Consider the following 23,738-nt stretch of genomic DNA (forward strand, 5'->3'; position numbering starts at 1 on the left):
GAACAAGACAAAACAGCATCAAGTTGTGCCACGGGAGGCTCAGGCTGGATATGAGGAGGAATTTCTTTCCTGAAAGGGTTGTCAGGCGTTGGAACAGCTGCCCAGGGAGGTGCTGGAGTCACTGTCCCTAGAGGGGTTTCAGAGACAGGTGGATTTCAAACAGGTTGCACGTAGGGAAATGGTCTAGTGGTTGATAGGGCTGGGACAGAGGCTGAACTCGATGAGCTTAAAGATCTCTTCCAGCTGAAACGATTCTCTGATTCTGTGTAAAAAAAGGCTCCACTGAACAACCCCATAATAGATACTCAACGCTTACTTCCAAGAACTAATTTGTTTTTTCCTACTGGAGTCTCTGTTGAAAATTTTTGGCTTCCATTTTCTACAAGTGGCCTTCTGTACAGCTTGTGGATGGGGTTTTTAGCGACAGCTTTGCCAGTTTCACCATGTTGCTTCTCATTAAGTCTCTTGGCCCACTTTCCTGTGCCTTGACATTAGCTTGCCAGAATGTAATGTTCTTTTCTGTTTGCCTTATCCAGACACAATGTGCATTTTTTGACAATCTGTTTACATCTAAGCAGTGTCTTTACTTTGCTATCTGTCAAGGCTTGCTTTGGAAAGGGAAGATGCTTTGAAAGTCCATTTTTAAAGCCCATTGTCATGAATATAGCATTTTTCATACCACTTGGAACACTTAGATACTGCTTTTAATTTGCTCTCTCATTTTTTATATAGTTTTTTGTTGTTGGTTTTCTTTGGAACCAGCTTTACTATGACAGGTTACTTTCTTGCATCTGCATCTTACAGATACAATGAAGTTAATCATATGGAGGACTCAGTTAAGTGCCTTTCAGGCATAGCATTCAGGTTCTGCGCAGTTCCCAGGGTAAAAATGGAGGACTGCTTCATCTTTTGTGCTTTTCAATGGGTTGCTTTGAGGGGTGGTCTTTTGTAGAACTGAGAATACAGATCTCTGACAATGCCTCATTCCTGACTTACAGAGGCATGGCTCTTCAGTGTTCTTGCTATTTCTATCCTTGCCTCTTTGAAGTCCACGTTACCAAGTGGCTGACAATGTATCACAGAATCACAGGATAGTTGGGGTTGGAAGGGATGTCTAGGGATCATCCAGCCCAGTCCCTTGCTAAAGCAGGTTCCCCTCCATCAGGTCACACAGTTGTCCAGTGGAGTTTGGAAACTTTAGAGAAGGAGCTTCCACACTCTCCCTGGGCAGCCTGTGCCAGGGCTCGCTCACCTCAACAGCAAAGAAGTATCTCGTGTTCATGAATGTCCTGTGTTCCAGCTTGTGCCTGTTACCTTTTATCCTGTCATGTGCCAGCCTTTTGTTCACAATATTTTCTCTGACACTTCTGCGTCATTTGAATGCTGAGATCATGGTGCTACCTTCTTTGCAAAGCCTCAAGCTTGGAGCACATGACCTCCAGAAAACCCTTCCAAAGAGCATTTCCATGATATACATTGGAGCTAGTTCTGAATGTTACACTACCCAATTACAGGTTTTAAGGTTTCTCTTTATAAGAATCTCTTTTTTTTCCTTTCCTGTTCCCTACTCAAAATAGATTAAAATCTTTTTGCTTTACAGAGTGTTTGTAGCTTCACCCATGGAATCTTCTTGCATGAAGACTAACAAAATTCCTTGTTAATCTTTGGTTGGAAACCTCTCCAACTTATTTCAGTGCCAGAAATGTAATTCCATACAGTTTACATGGAACCCACTTCCTTATAGTCATAAATCCCTTTCCACCTTGTATTTTGGGACTCTGCCTTTCTACTTTTCATGCTTCTGCTAATAGGAATATTTCAGTGGTGTTCCCATGAGGATTTTTGTAGACCTAAGTGTTTTACATGCCTACCCCGTTTTAGATCACTTCTCTACTTGACCATGTGCCGGCAAGTGTTATTATGAATACTCTTGAGGCAACACAGCCACCGTCACAATAGAGAAAAAGGGAAATAGGAAAGGTTTTTTGTTTGGTTGGGGGTTTTTCCCCCTGAAAAAGTTATGCAGAAGTTTGCAGTAGACCAGAATCCACTGATAAGCCTGACATCACGCCAGAAATCAGTAATCAGTTTTAGATTTCATTTTACAGTGAACCACTTTTAGATTCACCCCCCAAAGACATAAAAAATTCCTCTCATCACCTGCCACGTCAGGAATCGTAGGATAGTAACTGATTGAGCAGTAAATGAATTCAGCAACATGGTCTGACTCAATTCAGCATAAAGGCTGGTTGCAGTCACAGAAGGCATGAGAGGAGAGAGGAGGGATTCACATCTCGAAAAATCTGTTTAAGAAATGCTGATAATTGAATTTCTTCAGATCCAGCAGCATGAGTCTTTCCAGTATAACACTGCAATGCAGCATACAGGAAGAAGCATTGAGAAACAGCTACAACTACCAACACACTCGTGTTTCACAGCAGCAGCTCAAGGTATAATTTCTTGAAATGCCCTTATAATTCTGTTTTGGTACAGTTCTGGAAGTACACGATTAATTAAAATGATTTTTACTGTTTCCTAGAATGACAAATGAGAGCCATAAACCTCTTCAGTGGTGAATCCTATGGATCAGTACCCACCTCCACTATTGAATTTCGTATTATGTGCATCTGGGCAGTTACATATTATCACAGCCAGCTCAAATGGAAAAGCTCCTCATCTAATTGATTTCATAGTCTTTATACATAGTGCAAACTACTATCTAAGGAGGGTCAGATGCTGCCCTCATTCAAGTTGAGGCAAATTTGTCACCCTTTTCATCAGGAACAAAATCTGCTTTATGTTTCCAAAGCTCTGACACAGACTTTAAGCAGTCAAAGGTCCTCTTGACACCAGTTTGCAGCTCTGGAGCCTGTGACTGCTGAGCTGCCCGTGTCTATAGGTCTGAAGTGTGGCAGCTGAGCACAGAGGAGATGCTCACCCAGGCTACCTGCTCTTCAGCCTGAGTAAGGCGAATGAGTCCTGCCATGAAAAGCAAACCAGAGGGAACAGCAGTGAATACAACACACCCTGTAAGAGCAGATTTTCCATTAAGCTCTAAAAGAGCTGCTGAGGATTTTGCATGTGCTGACACCTGACCTAAGCCCATCACCTCTGCACAGCACCACAACCTGCTTTATGCATAGTTCACCAAAAAACCTGTTTGTGTTTCTAAAAAGGAAATCACTACCTAGTCCTCTACACCCATTCTGCCAAAGAAATACAATGTGGCCCTTCCCCCAAAAGAGGGCCATCATTTTTAGCTCTTCCTACCACACGTAATGTATTTTCATTCATTCCTCCCCAGTACTTCAGAGATAAGGAAGAGTCCAGCTTTATCCTTCACTCATCAGTAATGAGAAGGTATTACATCTGCTTGTTGAGCTGATGCGAGATGAGCAGCTTCAAAGCAGCCACTGCCACAGCTCTTGGCACAGACAACAGTGGGACAGGATTCCCACGGCGATCCCCAGGCAGGCAGAGCTGCAGGGGCAGGTGCTGGTGATGTCAGTAAGACAAGAGGAGCAGTTACCTGTGACAGGAAGAGGCAGCAAAGGAAAACGTGTGTGCCAGAAACGTGCTCAATGACCACTGCTAAGCTAGTCTGTGCTGCTGTAAAGACTGGGTAATTCTTCTGCCAAGCCAGGCACTTAGGAACATCTGCCCTTTTGCTGGGGACCATGACCTACCCCCACAGTAACTTATACTGGCTACAACTCTGGACTGGACTACAACATTATAAAACACCCATGCACAAAGCCTTCAGTGTGAAGAAAATGTTCTGGATTACCTGGAAAAGGCCATGGCATTCAGGAGACTGGAAGAAAGCGACTGTCATTCTTCAAGGCTGTAGACCTTGTTTTAACTGATTCTCTGGGATATTACTGTCTTTAAGAAGGGTAAGAAGCAGGATCTGAGGAAGCAGAAGCTCCTCAGCCTCGCTACAATCCTGGGCAAAAAGTGCTGGAGCAGAGGATCTTGAGAAGTTCCTTCCTGCCTCAATGATTTCTTCTGGCACCACTGAAAACTCCTGTTATTCTGTAAAGTTCACCTGTGCAGGAACTTGGCTTGACATTGGGGAATGAAACTCCCCAGGAACTAAGTATGAACAAAGATCTGGCTACTTTCCAGGGGACATACAGAGCAGGTACTTTTGATATTGCCCACCCTAACACATAAGCAGCAGAGTGTCTGTGTTTGCAGATACTGACTGAAAATCACTACACAATTCAGCACAAGGCACTCCCTCCAGTTCATGCGCTATGGGGTGTGGGGTGATGAGGGGAGGAAGAGCAAGGAGAGAAATAATCTTGGCTTAGCTTTACAGATTGCACAGAGAAAATGCTTCCCAACTTTGATTTTGTTTAAAGATCTCCATTACTCTGCAGAAATTCCAGATTAAGACACTTCATAGCTGGTGTTGGACACACTGAGAAGCACTTCAGTGATTCTTGTGTCAACATGTGCAGAAATAGATGCTACTGAATAGGTCCTACAGAGTAAAACCACCTTCCAGTGCACTTTATCGTGTGCAGGACACGGTAAGATATGAGACAATTGCTCATTTTTAAAAACATTTCCCTTAATCTGCTTTTAAAAAACACACACTACTGTTTCTTGTGGCTCCCTCATAAATCTGCACCCTGTGGGAGCACTATTTGGAACACGTCACCCAGCTGACATCTTGCTAAATGCTGTTTTACAGCCATCAGACACCAAGACACCATTACCATGTCAACCTAATTGGACTGAAATCCTACTGGGATCAGACTAAACCCAACGATACAACTGCCCTCTGCAGCTCCTGCCACTTTCTAGCCATTAATTACTCTCTCACACCTCTGTGTCAGTGCTTCCAGGCTGCAGGGGAACCAGCACAACTGGTCCCAAGCACAGCCCCAGGGCAGAAGGTCCTGGCAGCCTTGTCTGCTCAGACTGCAGGCTCCTGGGGGGAATGCCACAGCCTAAACACGTCAAAGCCTCTAAGATCTGCTCTACTGCAAAAACTTATTATGATTGTCCTTTATTGAAGCCTTTTAAGACTAAATTTAGATCATTCTCAGTCTGACTCACTGAAATCTCTCTGAACTTCTCACACATCCTATCCCCTTGTGCCTTCGATGCCTCAGACACTTCAGCCGTCCTGTTTTCTGCATAATTTAATATTTGATTATAGTAAAAGAAAGCACACATTGTCTTGAAGAACAGAAAACTCATCATCTAGGGATTTGTCTAGAATTAATCTTTCATGGCACAGTGGAGTAAGAAGACAGCCGCAAAAGTATGTAATTAAAGAGTCATTCCCTACATCTGGTACTTCATTTCTTACAAGTCTTGCTAAACTGTTTTGAGAGTACAGCTATTGATTTAGAGCTAGTATTTGGCAAAGACCTGCTCGAGAGGGGAGCTCTTTTGGAGAGGAAGAGATCCCACTGTTGTGTCTAGCATTTGAAAACACAGGTAAAAGTTCTGCTGCATGGATTTGGAGTCAGGAGTGTACAGGACAGAGATCTCAGAAAAATTTCCCCCATCCATGTAATGGTCCTTGTTCAGCATCAGGCAAGAATTTTCCTGCAAGTATTTTTTTCCAGACTGCTATCAAATGACAGAGGCAGGGACTGGTGCAACCTGCAGAGATGACACTGTGTTTTCCAAGGTGACTGAGCCATACAGGACTTGAATGCCCAACGACAACATTTCAGAAATGGGAAATAGAATGTGAGGTTTTTATTTAAGAGGCTATTTGCAATTCCAGTTCCCTTGAATTGTAGTCAGGATCTCTACTCAGCAAGCAGAAATCCGCTGGGGCAGAGAGAGTAAAATAGTGTCTGCTTAAAAGACTCTAGCTGAGCAACTATTAACTCCAATAGTGATGGAATTTACTAAGATGAAAACTTTCATACATCATAGAATCATAGAACTGTAGGATTGGAAAGGACCTTCAGAGATCATCTAGTCCAATCCCCCTGCAGAAGCAGGGTCACCTAGATCAGGTCGCGTAGGAACGTGTCCAGGAGGGTCTTGAAGACCTCCAAGGAAGGAGCCTCCACATCCTCCCTGGGCAGCCTGTGCCAGGGCTCCCTCACCTCACAGTGAAATAGTTTTTTCTTATGTTTAAATGGAACTTTTTGTGTTCCAGCTTCATCCCATTACCCCTTGTCCTGTTGCTAGCTACTATAGAAAAAAAGGGATGTCCCAACCTCCTGACACCCACCCTTTAGATATTTGTAAATATTAGTAAGATCTCCCGTCAGTCTCCTCCAAACAGCCCCAGTTCCCACAGCCTTTCCTCATATGAAAGATGCTCCAGTCCCCTGATCATCTTTGTGGACCTGTGCTGGACTCTCTCCAGCAGTTCTCTGTCTCTCCTGAGCTGAGGAGCCCAGAACTGGACACAGGACTCCAGATGAGGCCTTGCCAGGACAGAGTAGAGGGGGAGAAGAACCTCCCTTAACCTGCTGGCTACACTCATGAGACCCAAAAGACCTGCAGAGCCTGTTCCAGTTCCTTTCAGACATTGTCTATATCAGCCATAAAAAGATCACTCAATCAATAATTATTACAGTAGCACCAGGCACCTCTTACCCTACAAATTGCTGGCTAGAGCTTTACTCCTGGCACTTCCCTCCCCGTCCCCACAGGTCTGCCCGGAAGAGATTAACTCCTCCTTTTCCAGAAATCAACCTTTATCCTGGTGCTGTCACTTTTAACTGAGCTTGCCGCAGGACTGAATTGCCTCATGCTCACCAAACACCATTAGCCTCTCACTCTTTTGGGCCCACCAAACTGGTCAGTGCAGCCCAACGATGTCACCAAGTCTATCACACAGCACCCTGGGTCTCAAGATAATAAGCCACAGACAGATGAGAAAAATCATGCAAAGATTCTTTCTAACCAAAATACTTCTGTATTTATATTTGTCTTTGATATGTCAGATCAATACATTCTTACCTGATCCATCACAGATCCTTTCAGTTAGTTTTACTGGTCACTATTGAAGAAATCACACAGAACTGGATGGATTAATCTCCTTGTTAAACTTACCTTACATTCACCTTAGTTAGAAGCACAAGTGCTCTGATTAAATAAGTTCTGGTGAAACTTGATTAAGTGCTATTCTGTACTTTTCTGATGAGTTATAGAACTTTAAGGCTACTTCTGAGTCAGAACTGTTCTCCAAAAGAAAAGCTCTTGGATAGCTGAATATTTTAGGCTCCAACCTCAGACATTTTCTATGATATGAAGGCTTCTTGGGAAGAAAAGTGAATCAAAGTCAGGACTGTACATTTCTTGCTGAATCTTAATGAGTATATTTAGCATTCAGGAACTTGAAAAGGGTAGTCCCCAAAGCCCAGATGAAAGCAGCTTTGGATTTAGAGAAGATTTTCATATGGTGATTTAAAATTACTTGCATAATGCAAGGACTATGCCAGGGATGGCAGCCTAAGCAAACTGAGTCACTGGGTCCTCAGCACTTCAGCCAATTTAAGCCAAGCTGAAGTAAACAATATACCGGCTTTAAAACACAACTCAGAGCTACAACACACTTTGTGGCATAACAGTTTAGGAGTAATTTGACTCCTTTTTCCTCCCACAAGCTGGCAGCTCATGGAATTGCAGGGTGCATTCTTAGGGTATAACACAGAAAAGCTTCCTCAGAGCTACTGAGGGACAGGTTTCCTACAAAGTTTCTAAAGTTGTCTACAGGGATGCAGTAGCTTAAATATCACAGTAAAACAGCTGGGGCATTTCAGTTACTAGTAATCAAACCAGCTTTCCTGCTCAGTGTAGTAAAGAATGGATAAATGAACTATCTACCTGAGAACATGTAGTCACTGCTGACATTAATTAAAAACTATTTTCTTAGGGAAAAGATGCTTATGTTCAATTAACCAGAGAATATTATAAAGAGATTACAGTACTGTGAAGACTTTCTGAAAGATCACCTCATTTGGATCAACAAAACAGCACACTGTCAACACGAAAAAGAAACATGTTTTTTGTTAACATCCAAACAGACATATTTAACTTAGATACTAAATTGCTAAGGCCAAAAGAATCTCCTAGAGATCTTATCTTTGGAAGGTCAGTTTTTTTTTTCCCCCCTGTACTTAAGTGATACACTACAACACCATTATAGAATAATTATAAAGACATTGCTAACACTGGATGTTTGTGGATGAGTTCAACATCAGAAAAGCCCACTGCTGCATTATGAATATTGATGGAGAAAATCACAGAATCACACAGAATCACAGAACCTTAAGGGTTGGAAGGGACCTCAAAAGACCATCTAATCCAACTCCCCTGCCAGAGCAGGACCACCTAGAGTAGGTCACACAGGAACACATCCAGGTGGGTTTTGAAGGTCTCCAGAGAAGGAGACTCAACAACTCATCTGAGTAGCTTGTTCCAGTGCTCCCTCACCTGAACAGTGGTAAAGTTTTTCCTTATGCCCATTTGGAACCTCTTACGTTCCAGTTTGTGCCCATTGCCCCTTGTCCTATCATTGTCCATCACTGAGAACAGCCTGGCTCCATTCTCCTGACAACCACCCTTTATGTACTTGTAAACATTAATGAGGTCACCCCTCAGTTTTCTCTTCTCCAAGCTAAAGAGCCCCAGCTCCCTCAGCCTTTCATCAGAAGGGAGATGCTCCACTCCCTTTATCATCTTTGATGCCCTGTGCTGAACTCTCTCCAGCAGCTCCGTTTTTCTTGAACTGAGGAGCCCAGAAATGGACACAATATTCCAGATGAGGTCTCATGAGGGCAGAGTAGAGGGGGAGGAGAACCTCTCTTGACCTACTGCCCACAGCCCTTCTAATGCATCCCAGGATGCCATTGGCCTTCTTGGCCACGAGGGCACATTGCTGGCTCATGGTCATCTTCCTGCCCACCAAGACCCCCAGGTCCCTTTTCCTACACTACTCTCTAACAGTTCATTTCCCAGTCTGTACTGGTACATGGGGTGATTCTTTCCCAGATAACCAGTTTATAACAAACTATGAATGTGCAACTCTACAACCAAGGTAAATATTCAATGTGTGGAATTGACAGTGAGTCTGTGAATCTGATGTGTGATGTGGCACACAAAGAACTTTAGTCCTATGGGTCTCACGTTCACTAACAGACTAAATCAGGACTAAAGTAGTTTGGTGAGCTGAATTCATAGCAATCCATCTTTGCAGAATCTAACCAGGAGCCTGATATAGCTCCAAACTGTAAAGCACATGAACTCGCTGCAAGCACAAATCTACAAACTGTTTGGTTTCTTGATTTTTTCCTTCCCATTTTATTTCTCTTTTCCATTCCAGAGTTAAATAACGAGCTGTCCAAAGGAACAGTGACATATGAACTGCATAACAAAGGCCTGGGGAAAGATTTTAACATCTCCTCTTTACCAAGAATGTTCAATATGCTGGCTCACTTACAGAAACCAATTGTAAATCAGAATCAGCACTATATACACAAGCAATGACTAGCAGAAACTACAGTTGCTCGGCATGGTCCTAAGAGATCAGGAGTCACAGACTGCCACGGTGAGCTGAATGGTGAGCCAGGGGACTGTTATTTCTTCATCTCCAGGATTGCACTTCCTGGCCCTCGGTGTTTGGCACTGCAGATATTGCAGAACTGGAGAGAAGATACCTAGAAATTAAACAGAAAAGTAGAATCTCTTAGAGAAATGCAGCCATGATAGAATGGGAATGAAGATGTATGAAAAGTGTTAATGCCTTTCTCAACATTACTGCTCACAGTCCGGCTGCTTCCTAATAACACACTGATGGGCAGGTGCAGGAACGTGATACAGAAAAACATACCAAAGCTGCTCTGGGGTCAGGGGGCAGTACCTCTCACCACTCACTCCTACTGCCTTACCACCACCCTCCAGGACAGTAAGGTTGGATTTCCTCCACAATGAAACCAAAACATACAGAATCAAACATATCACTGATTACACTCATAGATTAAGAACAGAGTAAGTCACTTGGTTGGCTCCACCAACCACTGTCAGTGTCAGTCACAGCTCTGCCTTTGGATGCTGCTCCATAGATTTCCAACAGCTGAGAATATGGCCTGAATATTGTCCATTTGATATTAAAGATGTGTTTATAGTTCCTCCTGTGCAATGTTTTGTGTGTGTATTCCTTTCCTTTCAGTATGTCACCAGTAACCAAACACCAGTAACAAAAACTGATTACCTACGGCGAAGAAATACTGTAGCAGTGGGGAATTTGTCTCAGATATATGCAGATATCTGTGTATTCTTATGTGTTATATAACATACATCATGTAACATTCATGTCACATTTAAAAACCCCATCTGACAAGCTACCTGTCCTAGAAAATCCAGAATCACAACATGGAAGAGTTGGAAGGGACCTTTAGAGATCATCTAGTCCAACCCCCCTGCAGAAACAGGCTCATCTAGATCAGAATGCCAGAGACATTTTAGATTCTTTCTCAAATAATAAAATTTGTAGTAAATATTGTTAGAATAAATATTGACTAGCTGTTGGGCCTTCTCATGCAAATGATCAAAATCATTAGATTTTCATAGCCTATGTAAGCATACATGCTGTACCATATGGCTACGAGCAATCTGGAAGTAACCAAGCAAAGTAAGTGATTCATCAAAGTTATTTTTTTTCACTAGATGTTCATTTTCAGAGATGGATAAAGAATCAGAAAAGCTTAAATTCCATTTTCTTGGTGTTTTTGTTACCATTCTGATACTTTCATTCCTAAATTAAAAACTGGTTATACTTACAAGTTACTGTTTTGGTTTGTTTTCATTGAAAAAAAAGGAAAATCAAAAAAATAAGATTCCCTTGATGAAGAAAAACATGTTATAAGCATAAACATGACTACAGAGACATTTAAATATTTGCTCTGAAATGGGTGATTTTCTTTTTTCCCTCCAGGTCAGAATCATTTGATACGGTTCACTTGAGAAAATATCTTTATTCTTGTCTTTAATTAAACATACTTAAAGTGAGAACTGCAACAGCAAAGAATAAAAACACCAAACAGCGTGTATTCCCTGTGTGTCTCAAAACTGCACTGTATATTCAGATCACAGAAAGTGTAACTCACACGAAACAGTGGCTATTTCTTTCTGAATTGTATGAACTTTACTTGAAGTGGCCTTCAACTCCCTTTCTTCAGTCACACACTGCCATGGGGCATCATCACAAGTAATTACAGTAATCATAGTCTAACTCCTCATAGACCCATGCTCTTCTCCACAGTTGACAAAAGGAAATAATTCTGCAGATGACACCAAGCTGGGTGGAAGTGTTGATCTGCTTGAGGGTAGGGAAGCTTTACAGAGAGATCTACACAGGCTGGATGGCTGGGCCAAGACCAATGCCATGAGTTTCAATAAGGCCAAGTGCCAGTTCCTGCCCTTGGGCCACAACAACCCCCAGCAGCACTATAGGCTTGGGGAGGAGTGGCTGAAAAGCTGCCAGGCAGAGAGGGATCTGGGAGTGTTGGTTCACAGCAGCTGTGCCCAGGGGCCAAGAAGGCCAATGGCATCCTGGCCTGTATCAGGAACAGTGTTGTCAGCAGGAGAAGGGAGGTGATCATTCCTCTGTATTCGGCTTTGGTGAGGTCACACCTCAAATACTGTGTCCAGTTCTGGGCCTCTCTCTACAAGAAGGACATTCAGGTGCTGGAGAGGATCCAGAGGTGGGCTACCAAGCTGGTGAAGGATTTGGATCACGTCTCTTATGAGAAACAGCTGAGAGATCTGGAGCTGTTTAGCCTGGAGAAAAGGCGACTCAGGGGAGACCTTATCGCTCTCTACAACTACCTGAAATGAAGCTGTAGCGAGGTGGGAGTTGATCTGTTCTCCCTAGTAAAAAACAACAGAACAAGAGGAAATGGCCTTAAGTTGCATAAGGGAAGGTTCAGGGTGGATCTGAGGAGGAATTTCTCTCTTGAAACGGTTGTCAGGCATTGGAACAGCTGCCCAGGGAGGTGCTGGAGTCACCGTCCCTGGAGGGGTTTAAAAGGCTGTTGGATGTTGCACTTAGAGAAATGGTCTAGTGGTTGATAGGGCTGGGACAAAGGCTGGACTCGATGGTCTTAAAAGTCTCTCCCAGCTGAAACGATTCTCTGATTCTATGATTTGTCCTTTTATCTTTGGCAAAGGTGTCAGAGAGATTAAGCCAGTTCCTTACTGTGTTAGATACTGGCAGGCACTCTTTATGAAACATATGTCTGCAGTGGAACACGACCACATTGAAGGACTTGGATGCATCTGTGAAAATGAAAAGTAAACTCATTACAACAAGGCAATGAAACAAATGATTCAGTGGTAACAGTAGTATATGCCTACATTCTATTATACACATAGAAACATCCAGTAACAACTCTCAAATTAATTTCCAAATTATTCTGGCTCATGTATAGAAACCAAAGAATGATAGTTTCAGGTAATGTTTGACAGTGATGGAGTTACAAGACAATTTTATTCTGTGCCTTAAATGCTGTGTATCTTTTCACCAGGAATTGTTCACATTGATATGTGCCATGTGCTAAATCTGGTGAGTGAGAAAACTACCAGCAAATAATTCAGCCATCTTGAACGTTAGAAAAAAATTTCTTGTGCCAGTGGATGCAGAACCAGAACTAGAATAGAAAACTATTTCTTCTTAAGATGCTCAATGACTATATTGGTATTTCTGAACTACAAGTGCCTTGCAGAGTGTTCATCTTCTAAATAATATCTCGAACTTCTAGTTTCAAAACTAACTTTAGAAGATGCTTTAAAACTACAGCCTGTTATAAGCTGTTTCACAGAGGACAGCAGTGACTGGCATTGAGAGTTTTCCACTACTTGGACAAAAAGGATGTTTGATAAATCTTTATTATCAACAAGTTCAGTCTAAATTGTTCAAAAGAGTTGGACAGGATTTGGTGGCAACAGCTAAGTTTTGTGGCTCAAATAATCTTTGAGAATACATGTGTGGATGGAAAAGTTGCCTTGCATTCCATGTGTTTCAAAACAGAAATTAAGGGAGTCAAAGATGAATAAGAAAGAAAATCTGAGTCTACTGCAACAAAAAGAATTCAAATTAGACTCCACTACCACATCAGAATTCATAAGCAAGCTTTGCACAGGAGACTGAAATATATACAGTGGAGACTGTACTTATACTGGAGAGGCTGCTACACATCTGTATGAAGAAAAGCAAACAGTAGTTCCTCTAAAATCTGAAAAGAAGATATCTTTCTTATCTAGAAAAACATCTTACCTGAAGGAAGTATTGGAGACAGGCATGATTCACAGATATTCTCCTCTGGAAAAACAAAACAAACCAGACCTGTAACAGCTTTGTTACAAACTCTGTGTTTTCTTGTTTATAAAGCATGAACATGTCGCTGTTACAGAAATGGAGCTTGGTCCTAAGGTATTTACTTAAGATGCCTAACAGAGTGTATTAAAGATTGAAGAGCACTACTGAAACAGCGTTGTTCTGGTTTAGCAAGGAGCATCTTTTGGCTTAGTAACAGGGGGAGCGGGTTGCAGTGAAGACCCGGTAAACAGTTTGCGGACTCTCCCCCGGCTCCTGGGTTCACACCCACCTCCAGCCCGCCTGGGCCAATCTGGCGCCTCTGCCAGCACTATTTAAGGGACAGGAATTTGGAATGCGAGTCAGGAGGTGTATGGGTGATACAAGATGGAGGCGACCACGCGGACCCTTCAGCCAGAGGAGGAAGGAAGGAGGAGCAGTAGACCGGAGACACCTCTGCAAGCCGTGGCGAGAATGCAAGCTGTGCCCCTGCAACCTATGGGGATCCATGGCAGGACTGAGAGTTACCAGCAGCTCCATGTGAGTGAGCCCGGACGGGCGAGGGACTGTGTGGGGAGACGGCCATGGCCCAGGCCGTGCTGGAGAGCCTGCACGTCGCAGAGCAGCCCCACACGAGAGGCAGAGAGGAGCTGCAGCCTTTGGAATGGGTGCACATCGGAGCAGCCCGTGCAGGGCTGCCATGCGTGTGAGTTACCCCACGGACTTGCAGGGAGGACTGGTGTGGAGTTCACCCGTCCTGAGGAGGGACAGACGGTAGAAGCTATTGGGAGCAGACTGACTGAGACCTCCACTGCCTGCCCCCCCGAACCGTTCAGGAGGGGACAGGGTAAAAACCCCGGGATCAGGGCTCTGAGCCCGGGAAGAGGGGAGGGGTGGCAAGAAGGTGTTCTTAAAAAGGCTGGTTGGACTTTCCATTGATGTATTCCTCTGTGTTGTTTCGTTTTGGTTATGTTTTGGGTTTTTGTGGGTATGTTTTAGTTGATGTTGCATTAAATTATTTTCTGTTTTCTTCCCCAAACCGAGTGGCCTGGTCTGTTTTGTCCTGAACCTTAAGCGGCAATTAAGCCCTCCCTGCCCTTGAGCAATTCTCAGCCTCTTCGGTACTTGAGGCTAATCGTGGTCTTTGTTCCCTGATGGGCCTAACAACATAAGACATGTTTTGACCTTCTGATTCTGATGATGGCAGAGTGAAGCTGTTTAGTATCACCACTGCAGAGGCACATAGCAAAAAGGAAAACAAAGACCATTGGGTGCCCAATAGCTCTGCAGCATTCTGTAGCAGAAAGCGTGATCCTCTGTCCTTCTGCCAGCTTTTGTCTCCTGGTATTGACAGTTTACTGGTGTGAATTACAGCACTGCTCATATGCATCATTACCACCTTGCAAAATATTTTCATCTGTTCCTGAAAACTGCTCTGCAGCTTTTGCTTTGGTTGCAGATTACTATGATCTGACTATCTGTGTTGGCACTGAACAGCATTTTTCACCTCTGTAGATGAACTGTGGGACATGATACATTTCTAGTTATGCAGAGATTGATCAAGAGAAAAAGCTGCACATTAGGTCCTGTGGTTTTTCATATATGAGTAGGTTCATTGCAAAAGGGAAAGCAGTTAGTATCCTACCATACTCTACAAAAAAGCTGCTTTCGGGCAGCTTCCAAAGTAGTGATGTGTCTTGGGTCTAGAAACCAACTACAAAAGACTTCAAAACCTTGAAAGTCACATTTCCTCTGTACTCACCGTCTACTAGAACACCCTTCATTTGAGTTCGATGCATTTTCTTCAGTAAAGAAAGAGAATCAGCAACAAGTATCTTTTTGCAACCTTCCCGCAGCAAGATCTGTTGGTGTAGAGAACACAAAACACAGCAGTTGTTGAACAAATCGACATATTAACCATCTTGGCAAGTCTTCACTGGGCTTCTTCTGCCAAAGAGAGCACAAGGAACATTTAAGACTTTTCAAGCTCTTATAAAGGAGGAAAAGGAAGAATCTGTTACCCAAACAACCAAACATCATAAAAACAAAATCCTGTCCAAATACACTAGTGTCATAAATTACAGTCTTCTTCCTATGAACTTGTCTTAACAAAATACAATAGGGAGGAATTTTTAAAGTGTCCCTCACAATTGGTTTTCAAACCATTTCACAACTTCCTCTACCCATATCACAGAATGACAAAATGGTGGGGGCTGGAAGAGACCTTCAGAGATCATCCAGTCCAATACCCTGCCCCTGCAGGTCCATCTAGATCAGGTCACACAGGAACATGCCCAGGTGGACTTTGAAAACCCCCAGAGAAGGAGCCTCCACATCCTCCCTTGGCAGCCTGGATCAGGGCTCCCTCACCTCAACAGGAAAGAAGTTTTTCCTTATGTTTAAATGGAACTTCTCGTGTTGCAGCTTTTGTCCATTATTCCTTGTCCCGTCTTCATTACAAAAGGCATTTAGTAATCACAAAACCTTTCTAAACACAGCAATTCAAGTTCTATTTTGTTCAAACATATCTCCTTCTGAGGTGTCATTTAGTAATCACTATGAAGCATCCATAAAACTAACCAAAGCTACAGAGTTTGTTCCTCTTCAGCAAAGGTCTCAGCTCCCTTTCTACTTTCAAATATTTTTCATTAGTTAGACATGTCATTGACTGAAAACCTTATGAAACATAAAAAAACAATCAAAGGTGTCAAAATGATACTGAGACTTATTTCACAATCTTTAATGAAGCAAGTAAGAAAATTGGACAAAACCACACGGATCTGGTGGAATCTTTCTTCCTCCTTCTGAACTGATGTTTGGAGATTGGTTTTCCCAGACAACAATTCCTCTGACAAGCACTTTCTGTTCAAAAGAGGCTCAACAGTCAATTCTAAGCTGAAGAACCCTATAAAAAAGTAGAACAGGGAGGCAACGTCTATTCCCTTCTCTTGATTAGCTGCATTACAGGAGACAGAGAATGTTCTAAAATAGTGCAAGATGTGGCTAATGCAAATACCTATAGAAGATGTATAATAATTGATTTTACAGCCAGGTGAACACAGTCCAAATCCCTATCCCTCTCATATGCACATTGAGAGGTAATAAGGACACACTGTCAAGAATAATATGCAGTCAGGACTGCAAAGCTGAAATACATTAAAGAAATTAAAATTGAGTATCACTTCAAGCACTTCAAACTAGGCACACTTGTGGGTAAATGACATTCTCCAGGATAAGACACATTGAGCTATAAAACATTTCCAAGCACCAGACACTGAATGCAGCTCTGCAAGACAAACACTTAGAAAAGCAATCATTTTTTTTATCTGTGATAATCTCAGGAACTATCAAGTATGCCTCTCCCTTTCCAACTCTATCCAAGGGCAACAGAGAATGTTAAATTTTGTTTTAAATGAAGAAAAATGTCACTAGCTTTGAAAACATACTAGCAATGTTTTGGTGAAGGCAATTAAATGAGACTTCCTTTCAGAAAGAGTGCTTGCCTGGTTCTAAATATTCTCAATCAGCAACTTATAACTCAAAGGCAGGTAAATAACTTTGAGCAGATGAGGTCTTGGCTATACACTGGAGTCCTTGCTTGCTGTACTCAGAGACATAACGGGAGGAAGGCAGCATGACTTACTATTTTTTCCTTACAGTACAGTGTGTCAATAGGAAAACTTCATTTAAAAAACAGAAGAATAAAGAGAGAAACAGCAGACATTGTTAGGAAAACCTCAACGCTGTTTAATGCCTTAAAAATTAGAAGTAACAGAAATATCTTCTAAGGCATATCTTAGAAGACACATGCACTAACTTTCCCCCATTATTTCAACTCCATTAGGGTTTTTCCATACCACATTCAATGATTGTTTGTCAGGCTTTATTTTGCAGCAAATGGAACACAGCAGGCAGCTAATGTTACATAAAAGGAAAAGTCACAATGAAGACTGTAAAATGTCAAATCTCAAGCTGATAAATCTCAACACTTCTGCAGAAATACATTTGAAGAGCTCAAAGATGAGATGGATAATTTAAGAGTTACAAAAAGAAAAACAGAAGGGAGAATTTGGAGGTGAGAAAGGGAGAAAGAATGTTTGCATTAACTTCTTCATTAAAAGGAGGGAGACGTATGCAAGTGTGCACCCTAAGATTAGGTTAAACTAGTTAAAACTGACATCAGGCATAAATCTGTAATGAAACCGCCTTCTGAAGAGAAGAAATAGGATGAAACTGAACGTTTTTTGGCCTTTAAAACCACATCACTGTAAGCACAAGCAGGACAGCATGGTACACCTACAGAAAGATGTTTTAGGCAGATATAATGCCTTTTTACCAAATTAATGAAGACTGCTGTTTTTTATTGCAAAAAACCCAAATCCAGTTCATTTTCTGCCTATACTAGGGAATATGCTACTGCATAATTAAAATCAGAAGGCATAAAAACATCCGCTTAATTAAAAAAGTTCTGATTTACAAATGCCTAACACGATCTTTAAAGGAAAACACTGCAGTAAGCAGTTAATTTGAAGGGGTATACTCCAGGTTTTGGGAGTAAATTCAGCCCTGGTTCAGCTTAGCACTCAAACAACTCCAAGTTTCTCAATGCCCGTTAACCAAATTCTCCCAAAAGGCATCACAACCACAATCAAAAGCACATCATTTTTAGTCTTGATAAATACCACAAGGCAGATGTCTCTTTGTGCAAGCTGTCACCTCTCCCTCCCAGTACCTCCAATGTGTCTGAACATCAGCTTATTCATGCCCAGGAGCAAAACACAACTACTTTTCCAGGTGCTGTTTCAAGTAGCATTCATCAGATTATCATTGGGGTCTAATAGTTCCTAAACTCTGCTATGAATGGCTAGATGTGACTTCTATGAATGGATGAATCTGTTATCCAGAACTGCAGGTTCAATCGAACTGCAAACTAATAAGTCAACCTTTGAGTAAAATGGTCAGTTCACAAAATCTAGAGGTATTGCATCTAAAAAAATTTCTTTTAGATTTTGGAATGAGATGGAAAAAAGAGTCTTAGAAAACTAACATCTTGTGAAATTTTCCTCCAACAACTGTTACACAAAGGGTGAGAAATTAGGCATTTCTTTCTAAAATGACTGAGGTATTTCAATGTCTTCCACCACCACATGCATTTCCTAAATTTCACTCAGGCAGAGATCAAAACTGAAAAGACATCTATTTCCTAGGTTTGGAAAGTGTAACAGGCATATATCTAACTCACAAGTGCACAAACCAGGGAACTTTTCTACCAGCCCTGTACGAGGTGTGTGATATAAAGCTTTAGAAACTTGGAGCATGATTACACGCTTTATTTTAAGCAACGCTCCTGCACTCCTCATTCATAAGTTAAAATCACTGTGTAATCACATACCACAGACTTACATTCTTTTAATCCATTTCAGTTTAATTTCCAAGGAACCAAATATTAAAAAGTAAATACAAAGTTCAATGGTGTATTTGACAAAAAAGTCTTTGTTCAGATCAAACCACTGTATGACTGATGCTTCAGTCCAAAGGAGCTGTATGAAAACATCACCAGCACTAGTTTCACTAAAAACAAACAACAGTTTGAATTTATATTTTGCATAGCAATACTAGTAAATGCTATAGTTTTCAAATAAGAGCATTATTACCCTAATTCTGCTGGCTAAGGGAGTTTTAAAGAACAATTGCACTGGTAAATTCCTAATGGGAACAGAGGTTGTGTATGAATCTCAAAAGACACAACATCAACATGTGTGGAAACTGAATGAAAGTTACACTGACAACAACTTTTCAATTGTACAGAGATAAAGGTAGGTTTTGATTCTTTGAAAAGATTTTTAAATGCAAGCAGATGAAAATCATAAAATGTCAATATTGATTGATATTGACTTGACTCAATTGGGTTAGTTTGCCACAGATTTGAATTGATGGAAGAATGGTGATTTACCTGCATTAAATACAAATCTGCCAGGAATGTGTAATTTCTAATAAATAAGCAGGTCTCTCTTTAAGACAACACATCCTCAGGAGTTTATAAATTCAGTGGTAGTCTGTGGACTACCTTACCTATAAATTCAGATTTTAGGAGTTACACATGAAATAGAAGCTTCAGACTACACTTGATAAATACTCCTCTTAAAATTCAGACAACTACGCCTCTGTCTTTGCTGCCTGTATCTTCAATAATTTCATTGTCTGTGAATGTTACTGTATATAAACACTAAAATCAGTATTATTTCAAGAGTAAATAAACTTACCTCATTACGTGTCACTCAATTATGTACTATGCCTTTAATTAACTCAGATGACCACAGAAAACATTACAATAAATGATCCTCAGGAGGGAAAAAAAACCCAATCAAAACCCTAAAAGAATGACTTGGAGTTTCAATCTCAATTTAGAAAAAACATTCAAAGGAGTACTTAAATCTTTTCTTGCTTAGCAGAATACTCAAGAGCCTGATGAGTTACGTTCATGGCAGAACTGCATTTCCTGAAATACAACAATAGGTATTCTTGAAGGATAATAAGCCAGCTTAATAGATCCTTACTTGTAAAGCAGAGGTGTAAAGCCAGAGTAAAAGCAAATTAGTAGTACTTAATTGAAGTTGTAGCCTAGGAACAACATCTTATGTAATCTACATTTTACTTTTAGCCAATAGAATACCTAATTCTAGCTTAGTGCCACGCTTGGTTGGTTGATAGTGAACAGCTGTTAACTCCTTTTCAAAGGTGTAATTTAACCACATTTTACTTTAGAGCTGAGGTGAGCATTTGCAGTGGTTCATCTAATGGGTGGTAATTTGTTACAGGGAAGCAATCAGTCTGCAATATGTCAACGTTAATAAAAACTTGAATTATTCATGGAAGAGCCCAGATTAAAAACAAAACAAAACAACAAATTCTGTTGCATTAGTAGATTTCCTTGTTGGATTCTCTAACACAGGCTGTAAGCCCCATAGGGTATGCTTTGGCAGTCACTCAATTGGATTCACTTGGTTTTGCTGGGATATAAAGAACTGTTGTCAAAAAGACAAAGTCTGTCAAAGGCACTACTTTTAGCTCCTGCATGTATTTCACATCACATCTAATGTAAAGTCTACTGCTATGGGAATTCAGGAGCGTAACAGAGAATTGGCATCTGCACACTTACATAGGCATAAACCAATCCTGCCAGGGCTTGCTGAAGGAGGCCACAATTAAATAATGTAACAGCACAGCTAGAATACCTTTAGGGGAGCCAATGTTCTGAGAAAAGACCAGCACAGTTTCTGTGTTAGGCAGTGACCTGCAAGACAACCAAGAGGTTCTAACTTTTACCTGCGAGCCTCCTTTGTAGGTCTTGGCACAAGACTTTCTCTTTTGCCTTTGAAAATGGGAACAATAAAACTTAGGAGCATACAGAGCATAAGATCCAAAGGTGTGAAATTACACAAAGTCTTACTCAATGAAACCCAGTTTGGGTTTTTGTGTGAGTTCAAATTGTCTGGTATGTTAAGTTTTTACCAAAATCCAATGAGCTGTGCCAGGCCAGAATAGGGGACATGGACTTCTCACTGTGAACCTACATGTAATGATGTGTCTGCTGTGACCAGATATACAAACACATCAAAGGCTAGCTTTAAAACAGCTGATGAGGCAGTAGTACTGAAGAAGTTAGGGCAGAATAAGACATTCCCTTGCAGTCCCAGTCATGTCCTGAAGCACACAATGAATGCAGGAGCAGCCCTGCTATAAAATCTGAGCTTCCCAGTCTACGGTGACTTAGGTGAGTGTGCAAAAGCTGCAATTACACCTCTGAATTTCAGTCTAGTCACACCATCTGCTCATAAACAGCACACTTCATGCTGTAACACTTCAGGAACAGTCTTGTTTAAAGCTGTAACTTACATTTATCTAAAGAAAAACGGTCCCACTTGTTTAGCTATTGTTCAAGCAAGCCAAGCACAAATTGCATTAAGCTTCCCTAAGTTCCATTATTCCTATATGATCTAAATTTTAGCCCCACAGCTATCCAAATCTACTTCAAAATGAATTAATTTGAAATCCATGAAGCATTTCAATGCTAACAGCAAATCATTTTAGCTATCACTCTGAAGGTTAAACACATCCTTTTAACATCAAAGCAATTTTGTCAAAAAGTATTTGAACACAAAATGGTTATTCCTCCCCAAAACATGACCAAATGATGTCATCAGCTTTGCCTGAAGTCACACAATACACTTTGCAAACTGAGCAACGCGTGCACAGCACTTTCTCGCTCTGCCTGCAGACACACTAAATTACATTTTGATTTCACAAGAGAAATGTAGGAACAGGAGGATCAGCAGTGCAAGCAGCAGGGTACTGACAGCAGTAAGATTAACATACAACTGTTAAAACGCAGGATGCTATTTAGCTAGCATCATTTTGGAAAGATATTAGTTTCTCATGAAGGCAATTGGAAACTGGAAGTAATGTTACTGCACACTTTATAGGCAAACATGTAACTGTTCATTTGGGGTAGCTCCGTGCACATAACCAGTATCAGGAAAACAGGACAGGTAAAATGCTGCTTTGAAATAGTCAAAAGTCATAATCTAAAGTCTAAAATAATGGAAAAGCCTTGGAAAGGATTAAACTCTGCTTTTTTAAAAGGCCTTCTGACATCACTGAAGGGTCCAGCAGATATGGGATTTATTTGGCCTGGTATGAGATCAACCATGACCTTATCAAAACCATCAAGCCCATCAATTTGCTAGATGTCCAAAGACTAATAGCAGATGGGAAACAAAAATTTATGAGGTTCTGAAAATGGGAGTTTCAGCTGCTTACTGGGCCCTATTTTCTTGGATTCCTAATAGTCTCACTGGAGACATTCAAACTGCTCTGTGTCCTCATGTCTCTCAGTAGAGAGGTGCAGAACAGCATCACACAGAACTCAACTTTGGGCCTCCTTTGGTAGCAGGGAGATTTAGAATATGCAATGCAACTCTGTTGATACCCTCAGGAACACTGAAGGGCAATGTTTCCTGTAAGTTCTTACAAACATGAATCAGAACCAGCCATGCAGGGAACGGCACATATCTGTGTAACTACGGTGGGATAAGAACACCTCTAACCTAGTGAGCAGACCTTAGTTTGCCTAAATGCATAGATGTCAACATATTCTGCACAATAGATATAAATCTGATTTTTAAAGTTCACCTTCCTTTGGTGAGTGTGACAGTTAATACAGGGCTGAAATACCTGGTGAATGTTCTAGTGACTGCATGCTGCTTTTTGCTTCATTTATGAAACAATGAAAAGTACTGATCATGAGTACAAAATACTCTGAATTTCTCAAGATCTTTCCAGTTTTTCTTACCTGCCAGGCTTAAGACAATATGGCAGAGATTTAGAAGTGTGAGAAGCCATCAAGAGAAGAGGCTTGACAAATTTCTACCCTTTTTGCCATAGCTCTCTACCATCCCACAGTGTCATCATTGACAGATCATAAAACCATTACAGGTGGAAAAGACCACTCACTTCACACTGCCAAGCCCACCACTGAGCTAAAGCATGTCCTTCAATACCTCATCTATGCATCTTTTAAATGTCTCCAGGGATGGTGACTCCACCACCTCCCTGGGCAGCCTGTTCCAATGCTTAACAACCCTCTGGGTGAGAAAGATTTCCCTAATCTCCAATCCAAACCTTCCCTGGTGCAACTTGAACTTATTTCCTTGTGTCTTATCATTCATTGCTTGGAATAAGAGATTGGTCACCTCACAACAACTCTCTTTCAGGCAGTCATAGAGAATGATCATGTCTGCCCTCAGCCTCCTGTTCTCTGGGCTAAACATTGCCAGCTCCCTCAGCCAGTCCTCATCAGACTTATTCTCCAGACCCTTCCCCAGCTCTGTTGCTCATCTCTGAACATGCTCCAACACCTCAACGTCCTTCCTGTAGTGAGGGGCCTAGAACTGCACACAATATTTGACGTACAGCTGAACAAATCTTCATTATAGCCATTTCACGTCTTGTTCAGTGGCAAAGTGGTTTTGCTGCCTGTCTGAAAATGAGAATCATGGGAAGAATGCAACATTTACCTGCAAGTTGTAGTCCTGAAGAATTTTCACTAGTGAGTCTCTCAAATTAGGGATCTCCATGCCTTCCTTAATGCGGTGGATCAAAAGAATGGGATCAACATGGGTTCCGATATTGTTCAACAAACCAGTAATAAAAGCTGTGAAAATCAAGAGGCAAAGAAGTCAAGAAAAAAATACAAGAAGAAAACCTGACCAAAGGTTACTTTGGTGATAAGCTACAGGCTCTGGTTGATTCCATGACAGTTCTCTACTAAGAGATAACAATAAGACCCTTTTACACAGCCCTCCTATGTTTCTTGCAGCTGTATTTACTTGAATATAGGTATTTAGGGAAGAGAGGAAGATACAGTTTGGTAATT

At 41.4% G+C, this 23,738-nt stretch overlaps 1 protein-coding gene across 2 annotated transcripts in view; it reads right to left on the minus strand.

Moving 5' to 3' along the window:
- Nucleotides 1-9,026: 9,026 nt before the first annotated feature.
- VPS41 (VPS41 subunit of HOPS complex) overlaps nt 9,027-23,738 on the minus strand; it is a 110,834-nt gene continuing 96,122 nt past the window's right edge. For both annotated transcript variants that reach the window (XM_061997156.1, XM_061997157.1), the window contains 5 exons: nt 23,380-23,516; nt 15,066-15,165; nt 13,265-13,309; nt 12,188-12,267; nt 9,027-9,647 (listed from right to left, as the gene is read on the minus strand). In XM_061997156.1, coding sequence (XP_061853140.1) covers nt 9,567-9,647; nt 12,188-12,267; nt 13,265-13,309; nt 15,066-15,165; nt 23,380-23,516 — 443 coding nt within the window. In that variant the 3' untranslated portion in view covers nt 9,027-9,566. The remainder of the gene's footprint in view (nt 9,648-12,187; nt 12,268-13,264; nt 13,310-15,065; nt 15,166-23,379; nt 23,517-23,738) is intronic.

Source organism: Colius striatus, chromosome 5, assembly GCF_028858725.1.
Source record: "Colius striatus isolate bColStr4 chromosome 5, bColStr4.1.hap1, whole genome shotgun sequence".
Lineage (NCBI taxonomy): Eukaryota > Metazoa > Chordata > Aves > Coliiformes > Coliidae > Colius > Colius striatus.